The sequence below is a fragment of the Vipera ursinii genome (genome assembly GCF_947247035.1).
Source record: "Vipera ursinii genome assembly, chromosome: 9".
Lineage (NCBI taxonomy): Eukaryota > Metazoa > Chordata > Lepidosauria > Squamata > Viperidae > Vipera > Vipera ursinii.
The window spans coordinates 23,500,314-23,517,265 of NC_139523.1; the positions used below are offsets into that span (position 1 = coordinate 23,500,314).

Here is a 16,952-nt window from a genome sequence, read left to right on the forward strand (position 1 = left end):
GCTTATCCCACCCATCTAGGAAAATTTGGAGAATTTTTTTTTTCTTTCAAAAGGGGTGATGAAGAAAGCGAGCCAAGTTCCTATCCCTCATTGTGAAAGAGCACGTGCTTTTTAAAAGGAGGCGGGAAGTGGGCGGGACTACTTATAAGGCGGGGACGGCGGCTGTGCGCCGTGTATTTTTTTCAATCCTCGGCCATTTTAACACGTGCGGACTTCAACTCCCAGAATTCAGTGGATTTGCTGGGCCCAAGGAAGACGCCTACTCTGTTCCCAGCAGGCCGGCTGAGGAATTCTGGGAGCTGAAGTCCACGCGTCTTAAAGCGACTGGGGTCGAGAAACGCTTCTAGGCGACTGCGGCAGGCCAGTCTTCACTGCGCATGCGCCAACGTCTGCTCCGGAGACCTCCGCCAAAGCCTGGGCGGAAACGGAAGTCGGCGCCTTTCTAACAGGAAGTTCCCTTCGTTCGGCTTCTTCCGGCCTCCCCTTTTTCTTCTCCTGCCTCCGCAGCCATGGCGGCCTTCGAGCAGATGCGGGCGAGCGTGGGGAAACTGCTGAAGGGCATCGACAGGTACTTCCCGAAGAGGCCTTGGAAGCCTCGGCCAGGAGCCCCAGGCGGCTCTGGGAGAGGGTGGCGCTCTGCTCACGCTCAGGAACCCCACGTCTTCGCCGGGCCGGCAGCATTTCTACACCCCTGACCTCTCCTTTTACCTCGAAAAAGAAAAAGAAAAAAGATTTAGGAGGAGAAACCGGGATGGGGCAGAAGGAATTGGTCTACTTCCCAGTTTTTATAATAATTACTTGTTTTGTTTTGAAATCGAGCTGCGTTTGCCTGGAGGGGCCCCACCTGGAGATGCCTGGAGAAGGGTGGGTGGGTGGAGGAAAGAGCACTGGACTTGGGGGGGGGGGGCTCTGGGCTTCCCTTCTTGCATTTTGCCTTTGGGCGCATCAGTGGGATAGGGTCTCCTGCCTGAGCAGGGGGTTCGACTACAAGACCTCCAAGGTCCCTTCCACTTCTGTTATTCCCTTCCTGTTCTGTTGTTCTATTCTGTATTCCATTTTCTTCTATATTCTATTTTTTCCTTTTCTATTTCTTTTGCACCAGTCTTGCTCTCTTCCTCCCCCTCTGTCACTTTTAAATCAGTTTTAAAAAGCATCCATGAAAAAGACCAAAAAATAACCTGGAGCTACGACATCGGCAAGTATTGCGAGCCCAACTAGCAAAGGAAAGCTCAGGACCACACTGCTTGGAAACATGGGGAACAGACCTTCCTCCTTCAGTAGAGAGAGAGGCTAAAACGACAAAATCGGTTTTAGTGTTACTATTGTTTTAATTTTAGCTCTTTTTTTTCATTGATTGTAAGCCACCTAGAGCAGGGGTCTTCAAACCTGGCCCTTTTATGACTTGTGGACTTCAACTCCCAGAATTCCTCAACCAGCATGCCTGGCTGAGGAATTCTGGGAGTTGAAGTCCAAAAGTCATAAAAGGGCCAAGTTTGAAGACCCCTGTCCTAGAGCCACCTCCAGATGGGTGGCATATAAATTGAATACGTGCTTCATGGTTGACCGGCTCCATAAGCTGACCTTTCGTTCTTGTGACTGACAGCTGAGGAAGGCCAGGCCTAGAGAGGAGAAGGGGGTACCAGAAGCAGGAATGGGGAACTGGAGCTTTTCAGTACAACAACCAATGCCAGGGTTGGAAGACCAAGGAACTGGACTGCCTGCCTCCATCGGCTCTTAGGACATCTTTCCTGACAGCTGTTCCATGTTTTCCTGAATTTCAGATATAACCCGGAAAATCTTGTCACTCTGCAGCACTACGTGGAGACCCAGGCCAAGGAGAATGCCTATGACTTGGAAGCCAATCTGGCTGTGCTCAAACTGTGAGTTGCTGATCTTTTGACACTCTTTCCACAAAGTCCTGAAGGCCAGGCCTGAGGAATCCAGAAGTGGGATGGAGCCCATTTGGCGACTCATTTGATTGTCCATGGAGATTCTCGGTCCTCCTGGTCACGGTTGTCCCAAAGATGCTTTTTCACGAGGCAACTGAACTTTCTTGGTTTTTCTTTGAAGACGTTTCGCTTCTCATCCAAGAAGCTGCTTCTTCCCCACCATCCAGTCAGAGCTGAAAAAGCTTCTTGGATGAAAAGCGAAATGTCTTCAAAGAAAAACAAGAAAGTCCAGTTGCCTCGTGGGAAAAAAGCACCTTTGGGACTCATTTGATTGTTGTTGGCAGGAGGGTGAAGGGGTTATTGCTTTTTCATTCTTGTCGTTTTATTCTTTTATCCCTTTAAGTTGCCTGGAGCCAACAAGAGTGAGTTGAGTGGCCGTCTAAATTTTCTTAAATAAATGAAACAAATTCTAGAGCAGACATGTCAAACACAAGGCCCGGGGGCCGGATCCGGCCCACAAAGTGGTTTCATGCGGCCCGCGAAGCCATCCTGGAAAGAGTGAGGGAACGGCCCCCACTGCCTTGGCCCTGGCCCAGAGACCCTCCTTCTGCCAGAGACCCTCAGATCTGTCCCACTCCTGCCCAGGCCCCCATAGGCACCCTTGATGCCAACGATGTAGAGCTGGCCACGCCCATCCAGTAGGGCATATGCACTCTAGCCACGCCCACCCAGTAGGCCACGCCACGGCCACCCGGCCCCCTGAGGGCAACCGCAATGCTGATGTGGCCCTCAATGAAATTGAGTTTGACATCCCTGTTCTAGAGGGAGAAATCCTGCAATGGTTGCTCAGGAGCAGAAATGCTAGGATCCAGGTTGCTAGGCGCGATCTTAAAACCCATCTTTTTGAACAAGCTGGCCTGGCCTGATGGGACGGGGTTGGATTTTATAAATGGATCTTAATTTTTAATCTGTATTAATTTATTACGGGCATTGTTTAATTACTTTTTAATAATTTTTAATTTTTGTATCTTGTTTTTATGTATTGCCCTGTTCACCGCCCTGAGTCCTTCAGGAGAAGGGCGGTATACAAATTAAAATAATAATAATAATAATAATAATTATTATTATTATTATTATTATTATTATTTTGTCGGGTTTTGATCTTGCCATCCTTTCCTCCGCTAGGTATCAGTTTAACCCTAACTTATTCCAAGTCTCGGTGACTGCCCAGATTCTCCTCAAAGCACTGACCAACCTGCCCCACACGGACTTCACCTTGTGCAAGTGCATGATTGACCAGGCTCATGTATCCTAACTCTTTGTTACTCTAGGATAACTTCTCCTATTGGGAGCTCAAGCCTCCCATTGACTCAGCTCGCCAGAAAAAAAAGTCTAGATGGAGAGGTCAGTGGAGAACAATGGCTCAAAGCAGGGGTGGGGAACGATGGCATCTTTGCGACCTGTGGACTTCAACTCTCACAATTCCTGAGCCAGCCATGCTGCTCAAGAAGTTCTGAGAGTTGGAGGCCACAGGTCGTAATGTTGCTATAGCTGCCCACTCCTGACAAAGACCCACAGTTTTGAGAGATGGACAGCCATTATAAACAGGATACGTAAATATATACATTGATTATTTATTTTTTTGGTAAATCAATGTTGTGCACTGCCCCAAATCCTATTTTTGTGAGATGGGTGGCCCTACCAATATTCATAAATAAAAAAAACCAGTTGCTTTCAGTTTTGCCCAAAATACACAAAGATTAGGAGGATTGTTGCTATTTTTATTTGCAGGCAGTGGATATTTTTTCATGTCCCTGCTACTCAGCAGTTTTCATATTAGTTAATGTTTCTACAGTAGCTTGTAGGAACTATATCACTATGCTTACTCAGGTAGGTGAATACGTGATATCTACTGTACTTAAAAAGCCTCCGTTTTAGCTGAGCAACGTGGGAGTATTTTGTAGTGTGTCTGGTCCAAAAGATGTGTGTGTGTGTGTGGGAGGAATTCCATTCTTTCCCCCAGCTTCATACGTAGCATTCCTTAACTCTGTTTCTGCCAGCAAGAGGAGAGCCCAATCCGTCAGATCTTATACTTGGGGGAGCTATTGGAGAACTGTCATTTTCAGGCTTTCTGGGTAAGTCAACTTTATTCATAAGATTCACACAGGTGTGACTGATAACGAAGCACGTGGAAATCAAATCAAAACAGCAGGCTTTTGTTTTTTGCGAAATAAGCCCTTTGCGATACCGGCAGGCTTTGACGTATAACCATCCATTCAACCACTGCTCAAAGTTACAACAGCACAGAAAAGAGTGACTTAGGATCGATCCTAGCCCTCATAACTGTTGTAGCACCTCTGCAGTTGCATGATCAAAATTTGGGCACTTGGCAGCCGGCGTGTATTGATGACGGGGGCACGTGATCGCCGTCTGCAACCTTCCCAGCTGGCCAAAGCAAAGTCGGGGGGGGGGGGAAGCTCGATTTGCTTAATGGCCGCTGGATTCACTTACCAATTGTGGCCAAAAAAAAAAAAAGATTATAAACTCAGACGCAACTCCTTAACAACTGCCTAGCTTAGGAATGCAAATTTGGGTCCCAGCTGTGATCATAAGTCAAGGACTACCTGTGCAAGCGGTGCAAGGAACATCTGCAGAACAACACCCTTCTATTGGTTTCTGGGAGGACACAGTGGTTTAATGTGTGTCAGGTTGTGTTGCTTTTGTTTAATCTCCTGAAACAGTAAATTTAGATGCTTTTCATTATAGAAAAGTAGACCAGTATCCGTCATGGACCTTGTCCTGGCATTGACCAAGACTATCCTCTCTTTATTTTTTTTTTAAATAATAGCAAGCTCTGGATAAGAATATGAAACTCCTAGATGGGATTGTTGGATTTGAAGATTCGGTTAGGAAATGTAAGTCAAAAGTACTGCAATTTGCTTGGGGATCTCAAGTAGTGTTCCTGTAGGGAGGGTGTTTCCCCCCCCCATCCCTGCTTTTTATGTCTTTCAGTATTTGGGAGATTCTTGCAGGGGGTGTTTGTCAAAAAAATAAAGAGTCAGGAGAGCAGCCAGAATTGCACAACTGAAATCCTGCTGGTTTTTTTTTTTGATGCTGCACCCGTTGCAGAAGGCCCTGGCTACAGAGTGATTGTGCTGTGCTCTTCAAGTCACTTAAGCGACAAGTCTTGCAGCCCCTCCTCACTCGGCAAATCTACCCCCCTCCCTCCTTTTAAGCTCAGTTAAAGTCTGTCGTCTTAACCCCATTTAGGATTCTCAGTGACCCTTTTTCCTTTTGCAGTCATTTGCCACGTAGTTGGAATCACATACCAACATATTGACTGCTGGCTCCTGGCCAAAATGTTGGGCGACCTAACAGGTGAGTGGCTGTAAAAGCAGGTATATAATTTCCTTCTCTTTGTCACATGAGCTCATGAAAATGTTTTGCTGTTCCTTGGAGCCTGCTGATATTTAGAATGGAAGGGGGTGGGAAAAACATGGAAAGTTTATATCTACCTCCCTACCTACCAATGTCAATCAAACTGCTGCCCGTCTCGTGGTTCAAGGTGACTGTGGATCAAGCGCATGTTCAAATGGAAAGCAAATGAATTTTACATTTTTCTTTAGTTTTCCACGCAGTGAAACGTTTCCCGGGTTCTTAAGCTACATAATTCATTTCGTTTTCCCCCCACTCCAAATTCTCCATTGCTTTCACAACCGTGCTGCTCTTCGTATATTTTGTATTAACAATCATGATAATAAACCTGAAAGGGAAGAAAAAAGAGTTTCTAATCGAACACGGAACTCTCTCTTTGGCCCAGTCCTCCCAACTTGCAGCTCGTTCTTCTTTGTTGCAGATAATCAGCTGAAGTCTTGGATGAGCAAATATGGTTGGGTAGAAACGGAGCCTGGGACAATATTCATTTGCAACCAGGAAGAGAACATCAAGCCTAAAAACATTGTGGAGAAGATAGACTTTGACAGTGAGTGCCGTTTTTCTCCTTGCTCATCTTCCTCCTCTAATTTTTTTTCTTTAAAACTAAACTAAAGCGGGGATGCTTTACAGATTAGCTGCCGTTCAAAGCTAAGTGTTACAATATGTAAATAGCACACGCCATCCCTTTTTCCTGTCTGATGTTCCCTGAGGTGTGGACTTAAAACTCTCAGAAGTCTCTGGGAGGAACATTGTGTGTGTGTCTGTGACGTTCATTTGGAACTCAGAAGCCTAGTGTAATTGTTTTGTCATTTTTGGACGCTGTGCTTATTCCCTCTTTTGACTTGATGAGGTTCCTCCCCCCCCCATGTAGGCAGATCCTCATGACCATCATGACGTTGTGAGCTGAGCTTTGCCAGTCACAATGCTTCCCCCTCCTCCCCAAAAGATAAAAAAAAAAGTAGAATGGCAGTCTCGTTTTAGTTACAACTTTTTCAATATCTCCCGTTCCTTCGCTTTCTGCAAAACGTGATTCAGGATCATGAGGATAGGCTTGGAGGTTCCTGGATCTGCATCTCTCGTTCTCTGTCGGGAATCTTCCCTCTGGCTGTCTGGGTTGTCACAGTTGATTCAGTGGTGTGTTTTAGGGATGCTTGGGGGCACACGGGTGTGGATAGTTATTGTCTCCTAAACTACACAGCCACATCCCTTTAGACCAGGGCTCCCCAACCACCGTCCATGGACCAGTACCGGGCCGCACAAACAAGCAAAGCTTGAAGATGCAGGCAGCACACAAAACCAGGCCCCCTCCGGTCCGTGGAAAAACCTCTCTCCACGGAACCGGTCCCTGGCGCCCAAAAGGTTGGGGGGTCTCTGCTTTAGACCAATCAGAGATGCTGGTGTAGGCCTGCCCTAGGAAGGCAAAATGGAGGGTGACCTCAAGAGGCCCTGAATTGCAAGGTGGGGACTAGGCAAAGTTGGCGCTCTCCCGTGTATTACTGGTACTCGACTTATGACCTGTCGCTTAACAAACGTTTGAAATTACGTCAAAGTTTTAGAAAGCTACTTGTGTGACTGTTGCCACCCTCTGTTCCTGGAGTCACGTCATCAGCTTTCGGGTGCTTGGCAACCAGCTCCCGTTTATAACCGGTTGTGGTGTCCTGTGATTGCACCACCATGGCTTTTGACCCGTTTTTTTTATTATTTCTACTAAATTTATTTGCCGCCCATCTCACAATTCAAAGTGACTCAGCAGAAAGCAGCCATGCTTAGATTCTTCTAACAACTGCACGGTTTGCTTAACGACCGTGCGATTCCCTGAAGAACCGAAGGGACTCACTTTACAACCGTCATAAAACGGTTATAAAATTGAGCCCGGTCACCTGCCTCTATTTATGACTGCAAGGGACCATATGATACGGTTATGCTGGCTGAGACGAATGGGATTTGTAATCATCTACGGTAGTTTGCCAGCTTGTGAGCGTTTGTCTGGATCGGCCAAAGGCCGTTTCATATTCTGAATTTCTCTCTCCTTCCCCCTCTGCTTTCTTTCAGGTGTTTCCAGTATCATGGCTTCTTCCCAGTGATCCCCCCTGGCACTCTCCTTATCCACCATACTAATTTCAGTCCCATTTTTAAAACCAATAAACCGCTGTCTGATTTGCCAATAGTATATATATATATATATATCTGTTACTTTCTGGATTCTATCAGGCAGGTAAAAGATAAAAGTTTCCTCTGCCCAGTTATGTCCGACTCTAAGGCGCAGTGCTCATCTTGGTTCCATGGTCCAGGGAGCCACCGTTGTCCGAAGAGATTTTCAGTGGTCATGTGGCCAGCATGGCTATATACGCTAAAGAGCGCACAGAAGGCTGTTAGCTTCCCACCGAAGTGATACCTATTTATCTACTCCCATTTGCATGCTTTCAAACTGCTAGGTGGGCAGGAGCTGAGGCAAGGAACAGGAGCTCACCCGGTCGCGCGGCGCTCGGATCTTGAACCCGGGTTGTCAGCTTTCCAGCTGACAAGCTCAACATCTTGAACCGCTGAGCCTGCCAAGCACGGGCCGTTTGATTTTATTCATCGTTCTATTGCATCACTCGTACTGTGTGTTTTTAAAATAATTCACAGCTCTGCTGTTTTACATCTTGATGCGCATTTTACATGTCATTTCTGTGAATTGGATGCACTACACTGCATTCTGCTACACGATACGGAATAAATAAAATAGATAAATAGGCATGGGCAATTCTCAACATGGTGTCATGAAAGGAGCCTGAGCCACACAGGAGATCTGCGGAATTTCATCTGTGGCCTTGGGACACACTGCCCTCTGTGGATAACAGCCACCCTTCGAAATCCACGCCAAAGGTTAAAAATGCTTTAATAAAGGCAGGGTTAAATTTTTTTAAAAAAAATAAAACCAAAATACAGTGGCATAATCAGATTGTGACCCAGGTTGTGCTGTTCTTCTAATCTCCACTAGATGGGGCTGGGGAGCCACATGAAGAAATAAGAGTTGACTGCTGTTCCTGCTAGCTCAGGGCTAGGCAACCTTGGCTCTTTTATGACTCGTGGACTTCAACTCCCAGAATTCCTGAGCCACCCGGCTCAGGAATTCTGGGAGTTGAAGCCCACGAGTCATAAAAGAGCCAAGGTTGCCTAGCCCTGTGCTAGCTCATCAAGCAAGGAATTGTTGCCCTCTTTGTTGGCCTTAACCAGGGCATGGTGGGGAGAGGACACAAGGATCCAGGTTGAGTTGTGAGTGGGCTAGTCAGTTGCCCAGTGACTTTTAGTTGCCATTTTGTGCCTCCATGACTGACTGAACCTTGTCCAAGTGTTTCTCCAACCGTAAAGCGGATGGTGGGTGCAATTATTCTCATGCATCCCTGGGCTTGCAAACCCAACGGGAATGATTCACAGGGTGTGGTTGGGAGTTGGCTCCACCCTTGAGACTGGGAGAGGCTCCAAGGCAAAGAAACCCCTGGGGCCACCAGGTGAGCAGACACGGCTAGTCCACGAAGCCATCTGACCGTGATCCAGCGGGACAGCTTCCGACTTTCCGTTCTCAAGTCCTCAACTTAGACCACAGTCAAGATGGGAACTCTGAACGGTTGCTATGCGAGAAGGACTTGTACGGCCCTCTACTCGTGACCATTTTGTTGCTAAACAAGGCAGTCGTGAAGTGAGTCGCACCCAATTTTACGATCTATCCTGCCGCAGTTGTTAAATTAATCCAGCTTTCCACCCCTACCCCCATTGGCTTAGCTTGTTTGGAGGTTCTCTTCCCACCCCACCCTCAACATTCCCGGGGAAGGTTGCAAGTGGTGATTGCGTGACCTTCGGGATGCTGCAACCCTTGCAAATGTGAGCTGGTTGCCAAGCCACCCAGATTGTGATTGCAGAGACGCCGCACCGACAGTTCTAACTGTGAGGACCGGTTTTATAAGCCACTTTTTTCTAGTCCCGTTGTAACTCTGAACGGTTGTTGAACAAACGGTTGTAAGTCGAGGACCAGCTGGATTCCAGAGCTTTGGTCTGCTTCGAATGGCCCTCACGCTTTCGGTTCTTCAACTGCAGATTATCCTGCCAGCAGCAGTGACCTGCGTGGCGGGGTTTTTTTTCCCCTTGGAAGGAAACAACCTGCGTAAAAAGAGCCTTGAGCACAAAGGGATAATTTGAGAAGAGGCTGAAGGAGGCCTATTGTTCAGGGAAGATGGCTGGGCTTTTATCGGCGTCGCCCTCCGCTCTTTCCCAGCTCGTTTTGCACCGATCTTGGCTTGCAAAACAGACGCCGGCTTTCTCCTTCCTCCAATTGGCTCTGCGGTGGCTCCGGAGTCCCACTTGGGAACGAGCCTGAATGAAGCCTCTCTCGGGCCGGGAACTGGGAACCAGGCCCAGAACCTCCAAAACAGGGAAGAAGGCCTGCTTGTTCCCTGTAAACCGATTCGCTACCTGAACAAAGGTGAGAAAGGAACGAGGCCTCCCTTCCCGTTTCCTGAGGTGGCTTTATTTTATTTTCTTGGGGGTGGGGAGGATTGCCTGAGTCAGTTTCATAAACCCCTGCGGCCTTACCTCTCTTTCTACAAGTCGTCCTGGCCTTACAACGGAGGCCAACGTTCCCGTTCCTAAGCAAGACAGTGAAGTACGTTTTGCCCCACAGCTTGGTACAACTGTTAATTGAATCACTGCCGTTGTCAAGTTAGGAGCGCGGTTGTAAATCTGACTTCCCCATTGACTTTTGCTTGCCAGAAGGTCGCAAAAGGGGATGTCGTAAATGTGAAGCAGTTGCCCTGCGGCCGAGCGTTGATCACCTGACCTTGGGGATGCTGGAAGGGTCACAAGTGTGAGAAATGGTCATACCTCGGTGCCGTCGTAACTTTGAATGGTCTCTAAACGCCTAGCTGTAAGTCGAGTACCGTCTCTATTCTTACTGCTTGAGATCTTCAAATTTCCTTCACCTTTCCCCCCCTAAAACCAGCCCTGGGAGGCAACGATGTTAAAAGAGATCCCTTCCAACTCTATTCAGATTGGAATACGGCATCCGGGTTTGGTCCCCACGTCACAAAGAAGTTGTCGAGACTTTGGGGGAAAAAGCACAGAGAAGAGCGACTAAGACGATCAAAAGACCTGGAGATGAGAACATATGAAGAACGGCTGCAGGATTTCGGGGTCCACTTGTCTTCCAAAGCACCAGAAGGCGAGACAAGAAAAAATGGATGAAAACTAATCAAGGAGAGAAGCAACCTGGAATTAAGGAGAAACTTCCTAACAGGGAGGACAATGAACCAGTGGAACGACTTGCCACCAGAAGTTGGGGGTGCTTCATCATTGCAAGTTTTTAAGAAGAGACCGGACAGCCACTTGTCACAAACGGTACAGTGTTTCCTGCCTGAGCAGGGGGTTGGACTAGATGACCTCCGAGGTCCTTTCCAGCTCTATTCTGATTGGCCACAAGCGGGCTGAATTTTCATGCCATTCCTAATTTGTAATTTTTCGGCAGGAATTCTCTCTTTTATCCTTAAGACTGTCAGATCTGTTTATTCAGCTTTTTTCCCTGCAGTGACTGCCATTGATAGTTCTGGGAAGGGCGACGGAATGAAGTCATCGTCCATTTCTGAGGTTGATAGGTTGATATCTGATGTTGGAGTCCCTTTTATTTATTTCTGGTCAGGCTGCCAAGGGGCCACTGGGTTCTCTTAAGAATCCTGACTCATTTCTAAAAGTTTGCCAGTTGGCCTGCAGTAAGTAACAGGCTCGGGGCAAACAGATCTAAAAATAAAGACCTAATGAAGTGAGTGTCGGTGAAAATAGTCAATAGAACTATCAGGGGATTAAAAATAGCATCTAACAACTGATTTTCTCTCCTTGGTCTTCAACACAAAGTATTGTGGTTAGTTTATTTTCTTTTGCTTCGCATTGCCAAAAAGGCATGACGTGAAAAGCAGGCTGAGGATTTGAAGGACTTGGTCTGCTAGTGGACTATATTTTTGGAATATTGTTTTATGATGGGACGCATAGCTGCCTATGTCATACAGGTAGTCCTTGTTTAGTGACCACAGATGGGACCGGAAACTGGTCGTTAAGTGATTGCTAAGTGAAACTGCGACTGCTTGTGATCTGACTTCAGCTTTCCTTTCCTTTATGGACCTGGGAAGGCCATCAATCAATCGAACAATCAGAATAGAGCTGGGAGGGACCTTGGAGGTCTTCTAGTCCAGCCCCCTGCTCAAGCAGGAGATCCTATGCCATCTCAGACAAGTGACTGTCCAGCCTCTTCTTGTCACTGCAAACTGTTGCTAAATGAGGACTTCCGGTTATAACGATGCTAGGCATTTACAACAGTCCACAAAAGAGAGCTAAAAGGAACAGAGTCCGTTCTGCCCAAACAGTCTTCCGGCTTGAGCAGCGGGGTTGGACTAGAAGACCTCCAAGGTCCCTTCCAACTCGTGTCATCCTGTTAAACTCTGAATTTTGTGTTACTGGAAAGAACTCCAGGAGAAAGGAAACACGCCTTGTGGGGTCCTTGGTCTTCTCTCAGCTGGATGACTCTCCTGGCATTGACAATGTTCCCTCACCTGGTCATCAATTAATGTCTCGGAGAACCCCCCAACGACTGGATCCGGAGTGGCAGACACTGCCTACATCAAACCTTCTTGGGTCGCGTATTATTCTTGCCAGCGGTTAACATTCAGGTAGGCCGAAAGCCCTCAGTTCTGTGCTAAGGAATGCCATTGTTCCATAGCGCTCTTGTCTCGTCCTGAGGAAGCGGCAGGATTTCTATTTATAGGTATATAAAAAAGGGTTGATGGCTTCATTTGCAAGGGAGTGGCACCACTTCCTCTTACTTGCAGCCTGTAAGAGACAATAAAGCCTGGGGGGGCCTCCAGCCACCCCCTTCCTTGAAGGCAGACTTCCCCTCCTTGGTGCCTTCAGGCCGAAGACTTCACTAGGAAGACAGAGAAGGGTGGAAGAGGAGGAGGAGAAGGAGGAAATGGAGGAGGAAGAGAAAGGAAAAGAAGAAAAAGGAAACTAAGAAGAGAAGGAGGAAAAAGGAAAGGAGGAAGGAGAAGAGGAAGAGAAGGAGGAAAGAAGGAAAAGGAGAAGGAAGAGGAAGATGAGAAGGAGGAAAGAAAAAAAGGAGGAAAGGAAAAGGAGGAAAAAGGAAAGGAGGAAGAAGGAGAAGAGGAAAGGAAGAGGAAGAAGAGGATGAGAAGGAGGAAAGAAGAAAAGGAAAGAAGGAAGAGAAGGAGGAAAGAAGGAAAAGAAGAGGAAAAAGGAGGAGGAAGGGGAAGAGGAAAGGAAGAGGAAGAAGAGGAGGAGGAGGAGGAAAGAGAAGAAAAAGGAAAGGACGAGAAGGAAGAGAAGAGCAGGAAAATGAAGAGGAGGAGAAGCGGAAGGAAAAGCAAAGAGGGCGTCCTCTTAGGACAACGTGCTCCTGAGCTTCCGTTGGCCCAACCTCGGCAGGCCTCCTGCAAAGCATGGGAGAGGTGGACGGGCTCCTTCCTGGGCTGGGAGGTCAGAGGCCACGTGGCTGAGGCTCTCGAGTTGTTTATCCTGGCTGTCCTGAAAGGCCTTCTGGCGCTGCCTTTATGCCTTTTTAATTGAGGGTCTTCAGTCTCTTGCCTGCTGCCTGGAGCCTGACATGGTGAGACGGGCCTCCGTCCGTAGAGGTCAAATTCAATCAAATCAACACACCACCTTAGTTTTGGTTTTGCAGCTCTGCGAAGGCTGGACAAGCCTGATCTCTTGGCTGGGGCTGCCTTGCAGGGTGGTTGTGAAACGCAAACCTTGCAGCTTTTAGACCCTTTGGCTTACTAATGGTAGGAGTAGCCAGCCTTGTAGCCCAAACAGTCCCCCACCCCGTCAGAAAAAACAAAACTTATTGCTGTAAAAAAAGTGATGGTGCCAAAAGTTTGCCTTTTATATGGACCCAATCTTACAGACCTTTTGCCACAATTAAGTCGATGAGCAAATCCAGATTCCCCCATTGACTTTGCATGTCGGACTACGCCTGGAAGGGCTGCAAATGGGCACCCCCCGACCTTGCGGCCACCGTCATGAATACGTGCCAAGCGCCTGAATTTCGATCACGTAACTGCGTGGATGTGGCGGCCGTTAAGTGCGAGGACTGGTTAGAAGTCGCTTTTTTTGGTGGCGTGGTAACCTTGGTCGTAAGTAGAGGACTGCCTGCAACCTACGAGAGAAGCGTCTGGAAAAAAATATATGAAAACACGGCGGTAGGAATGCTCGGCGAGGGAGAGATGTCACAATCCGAACCCAAGCCACCTCTTTGCTGCCAGATGGGTCCTGCCGTGTGAGCGGCGGGCCAGTCTGCCCGGGCTCTGTGTGAATGCAGCCGGTTTGGAAGGCCTCGGGCTCCTGACAGCCAGATGGCCGTAGATCAGACGCTCTTCCCCCTTCGCAGAGACGGCTTTTGCACAGGCCTGGTCTGTCTGGAGGGTCTGAGATTTACAAAGCTGGGGGGGGGGGTTGGCGTATGTTGGGGGGAGTTGTTGTTCCAGAAGGTGGCCATATAAAGCCTGTCTCCAGACGGGAGAAATTCTCCAGGAAGGCTGGGAACTTGGCAACACCACCCCCCTCCCCAAAGACGAGTCCATTTGGGGGCCGTTTCCAAAAAACTTGGCCGGGAATCCTCCTCGCTATTTGCAATTCTATCGACATTTTTTCTTTCTTTCCTGAAACAACCCCCCCCCCTTTGCTCTCCCCTCCCCTTTGTTTTCCATTGAGCCATCCAGCAGGGGTTGTGGCCCTGTCTTTTCCTGTCCGGGGAGATGCTGAACATTCCTCAGATAAATGCGCATTTAAATGCTGGCGGTGACTTTGCATCGCTCCACGCAGGAGCTCTCCGAGTCCCAGGTCCTTGGGAAAGGCGCAGGAACTTCCTTGGCTAGACCGGTGCAGTCGGGTGCAAAATCTTAGTCCCCAAGATCTGGGGGCGACAGCTCCCATCGTCCCCAACCGACAGGCTTCACGGCATCTAGGAGGAGCGAGAGGGAAAGAAAGGAGGAAGGACGCTGGCCAGAAACCGGGTGGATTATGATTTAGTTTTGCAAACCAGTTGGAGCGCTCTTCCTGCTGAGGTCCGTCACATGCAAAATGCATTGCTCTGCGGAGGGTTTTCTCGGGAGCTGAATGACAAATCCGTGTTGTGGGACTTCTCCCCGTGCCAGTGCAAAGGATTTGTTAATATTTCACAAGCGAAGGCGGTTGTGTTGCAATGATCCTTTGACCCAGAGTGATTTTGAATGAACGTGCTCTTCTCAGGCAGTATTTTTCAACCTTGGCCACTTTGAAGAGGTGCGGACTTCGACTTCCAGAATTCCCCAGCCAGGAAACAATTTGGGTCGGTCACTGGGACCAGAAGCTTAGTCTTCCAAGCTTTTGGGCTTGTGCTGGAGCCCATCTGCATCTTAAAAGTTCGTTAGCGTGCTGGCTGGGGAATTCTGGGAGTTGAGGTCCACAGGTCTTAAATTTCATTAGCATGCTGGCTGGGGAATTCTGGGTGTTGAAGTCCACGCATCTTCAACATTGCCTGGCTTGAAAACACTGTTCTAATCCATTTGATTTCTCAGGTTTATGATGATGTATGTATATATCTTTTATTTCTGGATGTTTCCAAGAATCCATCATTGTTGGGGCCGGCTATAAAGGTTGTAAAATAAATAAATTGCTACGTCCTTGGGCCCTCTTTTGCATACACTAGAAGGCGTCACATTTTTTATAGAGTGCCCGCAGTGCAAACTGCAAAACTTTCTCCCTGAGTGAGTCTTTCCATATTAGGCAGAACAGGAAGTAGGAGAAAAAAAAGGTGTGTACAATAACTTGAACTCGAAGGTGGAAAAAAGGATGCAGAAATAATGCTGACAGCTGCCTCATTGTATTGGCATTTTGTGTTATCTTAACCTTTTACAAGGGCTGAAGTGTACTTGTGCCCACAGGAGTAGTGGGCCGATCCGTGTGTAGGAAGAGAACGGGTATGGCATCCACACCCAAGGTATGTCACTGTGAAATAATGATTATTTAGAAGCAAATTCCTGAAAACAAAACTGTTTTGTTTCTATAGAGATAGAAGCATAAAGGACACAGTTATCAATCACACTTCATAAGTGAAACTGGATAGCCACAACCATCGTGGACTAAGTCAACACATTTTTGCAATCCTTGCGAGCTTTTGAATGAAAACTGATCTTTTAAAAAGCAGGGGGGAAAAAGAGAATTCACAGGGAGGGCGTTAAAAGGAAACCAGTTACTCAACAAAAATCAAGTCTGTGAGGAAGCTGACTTTAAAAGGCGTTGTCTAGTAACTACAGGTAATCCTTGACTTAACAGCCATTCGTTTAGCAACTGTCTGAATTTACCGTTTTCAAAGGTTTTCTGGGGACATTCAACTTATCGCTTAAAGGAGTGCTTCTCAACCTCGGCAGCTCAACTCCCAGAATTCCTCAGCCAGCTGTTTGGGGGGGGGTTGTCTTTCCAGAAGATTCCATGCTGGCTGGGGAATCCTGGGAGTTGAAGTCCACCCATCTTTATGTTGCTAAACTTGAGAAACACTAAGACTAAGAATTGGGCCATAAGCAACCTTTGCGATGGCTACCAAAATTGATTTTTTTGGATTTTTTATTTTTTTTTTGGCAAGGAAAGGATGTTATTATTGTTTACTTGTTCATTTGATAATGGAATGGAATAAGATGGAACGGAATGGAATGGAATAGAATAACAGTATTGGAAGGGACCTTGGAGGTCTTCTATCTAGTCCAGGGGTAGGCAACCTTGGCTCTTTTATGACTCGTGGACTCAGGAATTCTGGGAGTTGGAAGTCCACGAGTCATAAAAGAGCCAAGGTTGCCTACCCCTGATCTAGTCCAACCCCCTGTTCAAGCAGGAGAGCCTCTCCCATTTCACGAAATGGTTGTCCAATCTCTTCTTAAAAACTTCCAGTGTTGAAGCACCCACAACTTTTGGTGGCAAGCTGTTCCACGCTGGTTAATTGTCCTCGCTGTCACAAAGTTTCTTCTTAGCTCCTTTGCTTGATGAGTTTCCATCTGTTGCTTCTTGTCCTGCCTTCAGGTGCTTTGGAGAAGAGCCTGATACCATATTTCCAGTTATTGTTGTCAATAGCTGCTTTTCTGACTATAGGCTTACAGCTCATTTAGTGACGGTTCAAAGTCACAACAGCACTTGAAACAGGTAATCTTTCACGACCACTACAGCATCCCTGTGGTCATATGATTTACATTCAGATGCTTGTCAACTGCTTCACATCTATGACCGCTGCAGTGTCCTGGGGTCATGTGATCCCTTTTGCAACCTTCTGACGAGCAAAGTCAATGGGGAAGAAGCCAGATGCCCTTAACCACTGCAGCGATTCACTTAACAAATGTGGCAAGGAAGGACGTAAAAAGGGGCAAATCTCATTTCACAAATTGTTCATTCAGCCACATAAATTCTGGGCTCCGTTGTGGCCCGCAACAGTCCACTGGACAACTGTTTGAAGTTACAACAGCATTGCAAAAAGCGACTTAGGACCAATCCTTGCACTTACAACCATCGCACATCTCCAGGACCAGGCGGTTAAAATTTGGGAGCTTAGTAACCGGCATGTTTTTA

General features: G+C 47.4%; 1 protein-coding gene across 1 annotated transcript; it reads left to right on the forward strand.

Moving 5' to 3' along the window:
* The first annotated feature begins 320 nt into the window (after nucleotides 1-320).
* On the forward strand, nucleotides 321-7,494 carry EIF3K (eukaryotic translation initiation factor 3 subunit K). Its single transcript, XM_083369838.1, has 8 exons — nucleotides 321-568; nucleotides 1,782-1,880; nucleotides 3,075-3,195; nucleotides 3,950-4,024; nucleotides 4,738-4,804; nucleotides 5,190-5,267; nucleotides 5,746-5,871; nucleotides 7,377-7,494. The coding sequence occupies exons 1-8, from the start codon at nucleotides 510-512 to the stop codon at nucleotides 7,406-7,408; spliced, it is 657 nt and encodes a 218-aa protein (XP_083225964.1). The 5' UTR covers nucleotides 321-509; the 3' UTR covers nucleotides 7,409-7,494.
* The last annotated feature ends 9,458 nt before the right edge of the window (nucleotides 7,495-16,952 follow it).

Bases quoted from the DNA above. Each gene is read 5' to 3' on its own strand.
- EIF3K (XM_083369838.1), top strand. From the start codon at position 510: ATGGCGGCCTTCGAGCAGATGCGGGCGAGCGTGGGGAAACTGCTGAAG. The intron at 5,268-5,745 runs GTGAGTGGCTGT...TCTTTGTTGCAG, and splicing joins AATGTTGGGCGACCTAACAG to ATAATCAGCTGAAGTCTTGG. The intron at 5,872-7,376 runs GTGAGTGCCGTT...GCTTTCTTTCAG, and splicing joins GGAGAAGATAGACTTTGACA to GTGTTTCCAGTATCATGGCT.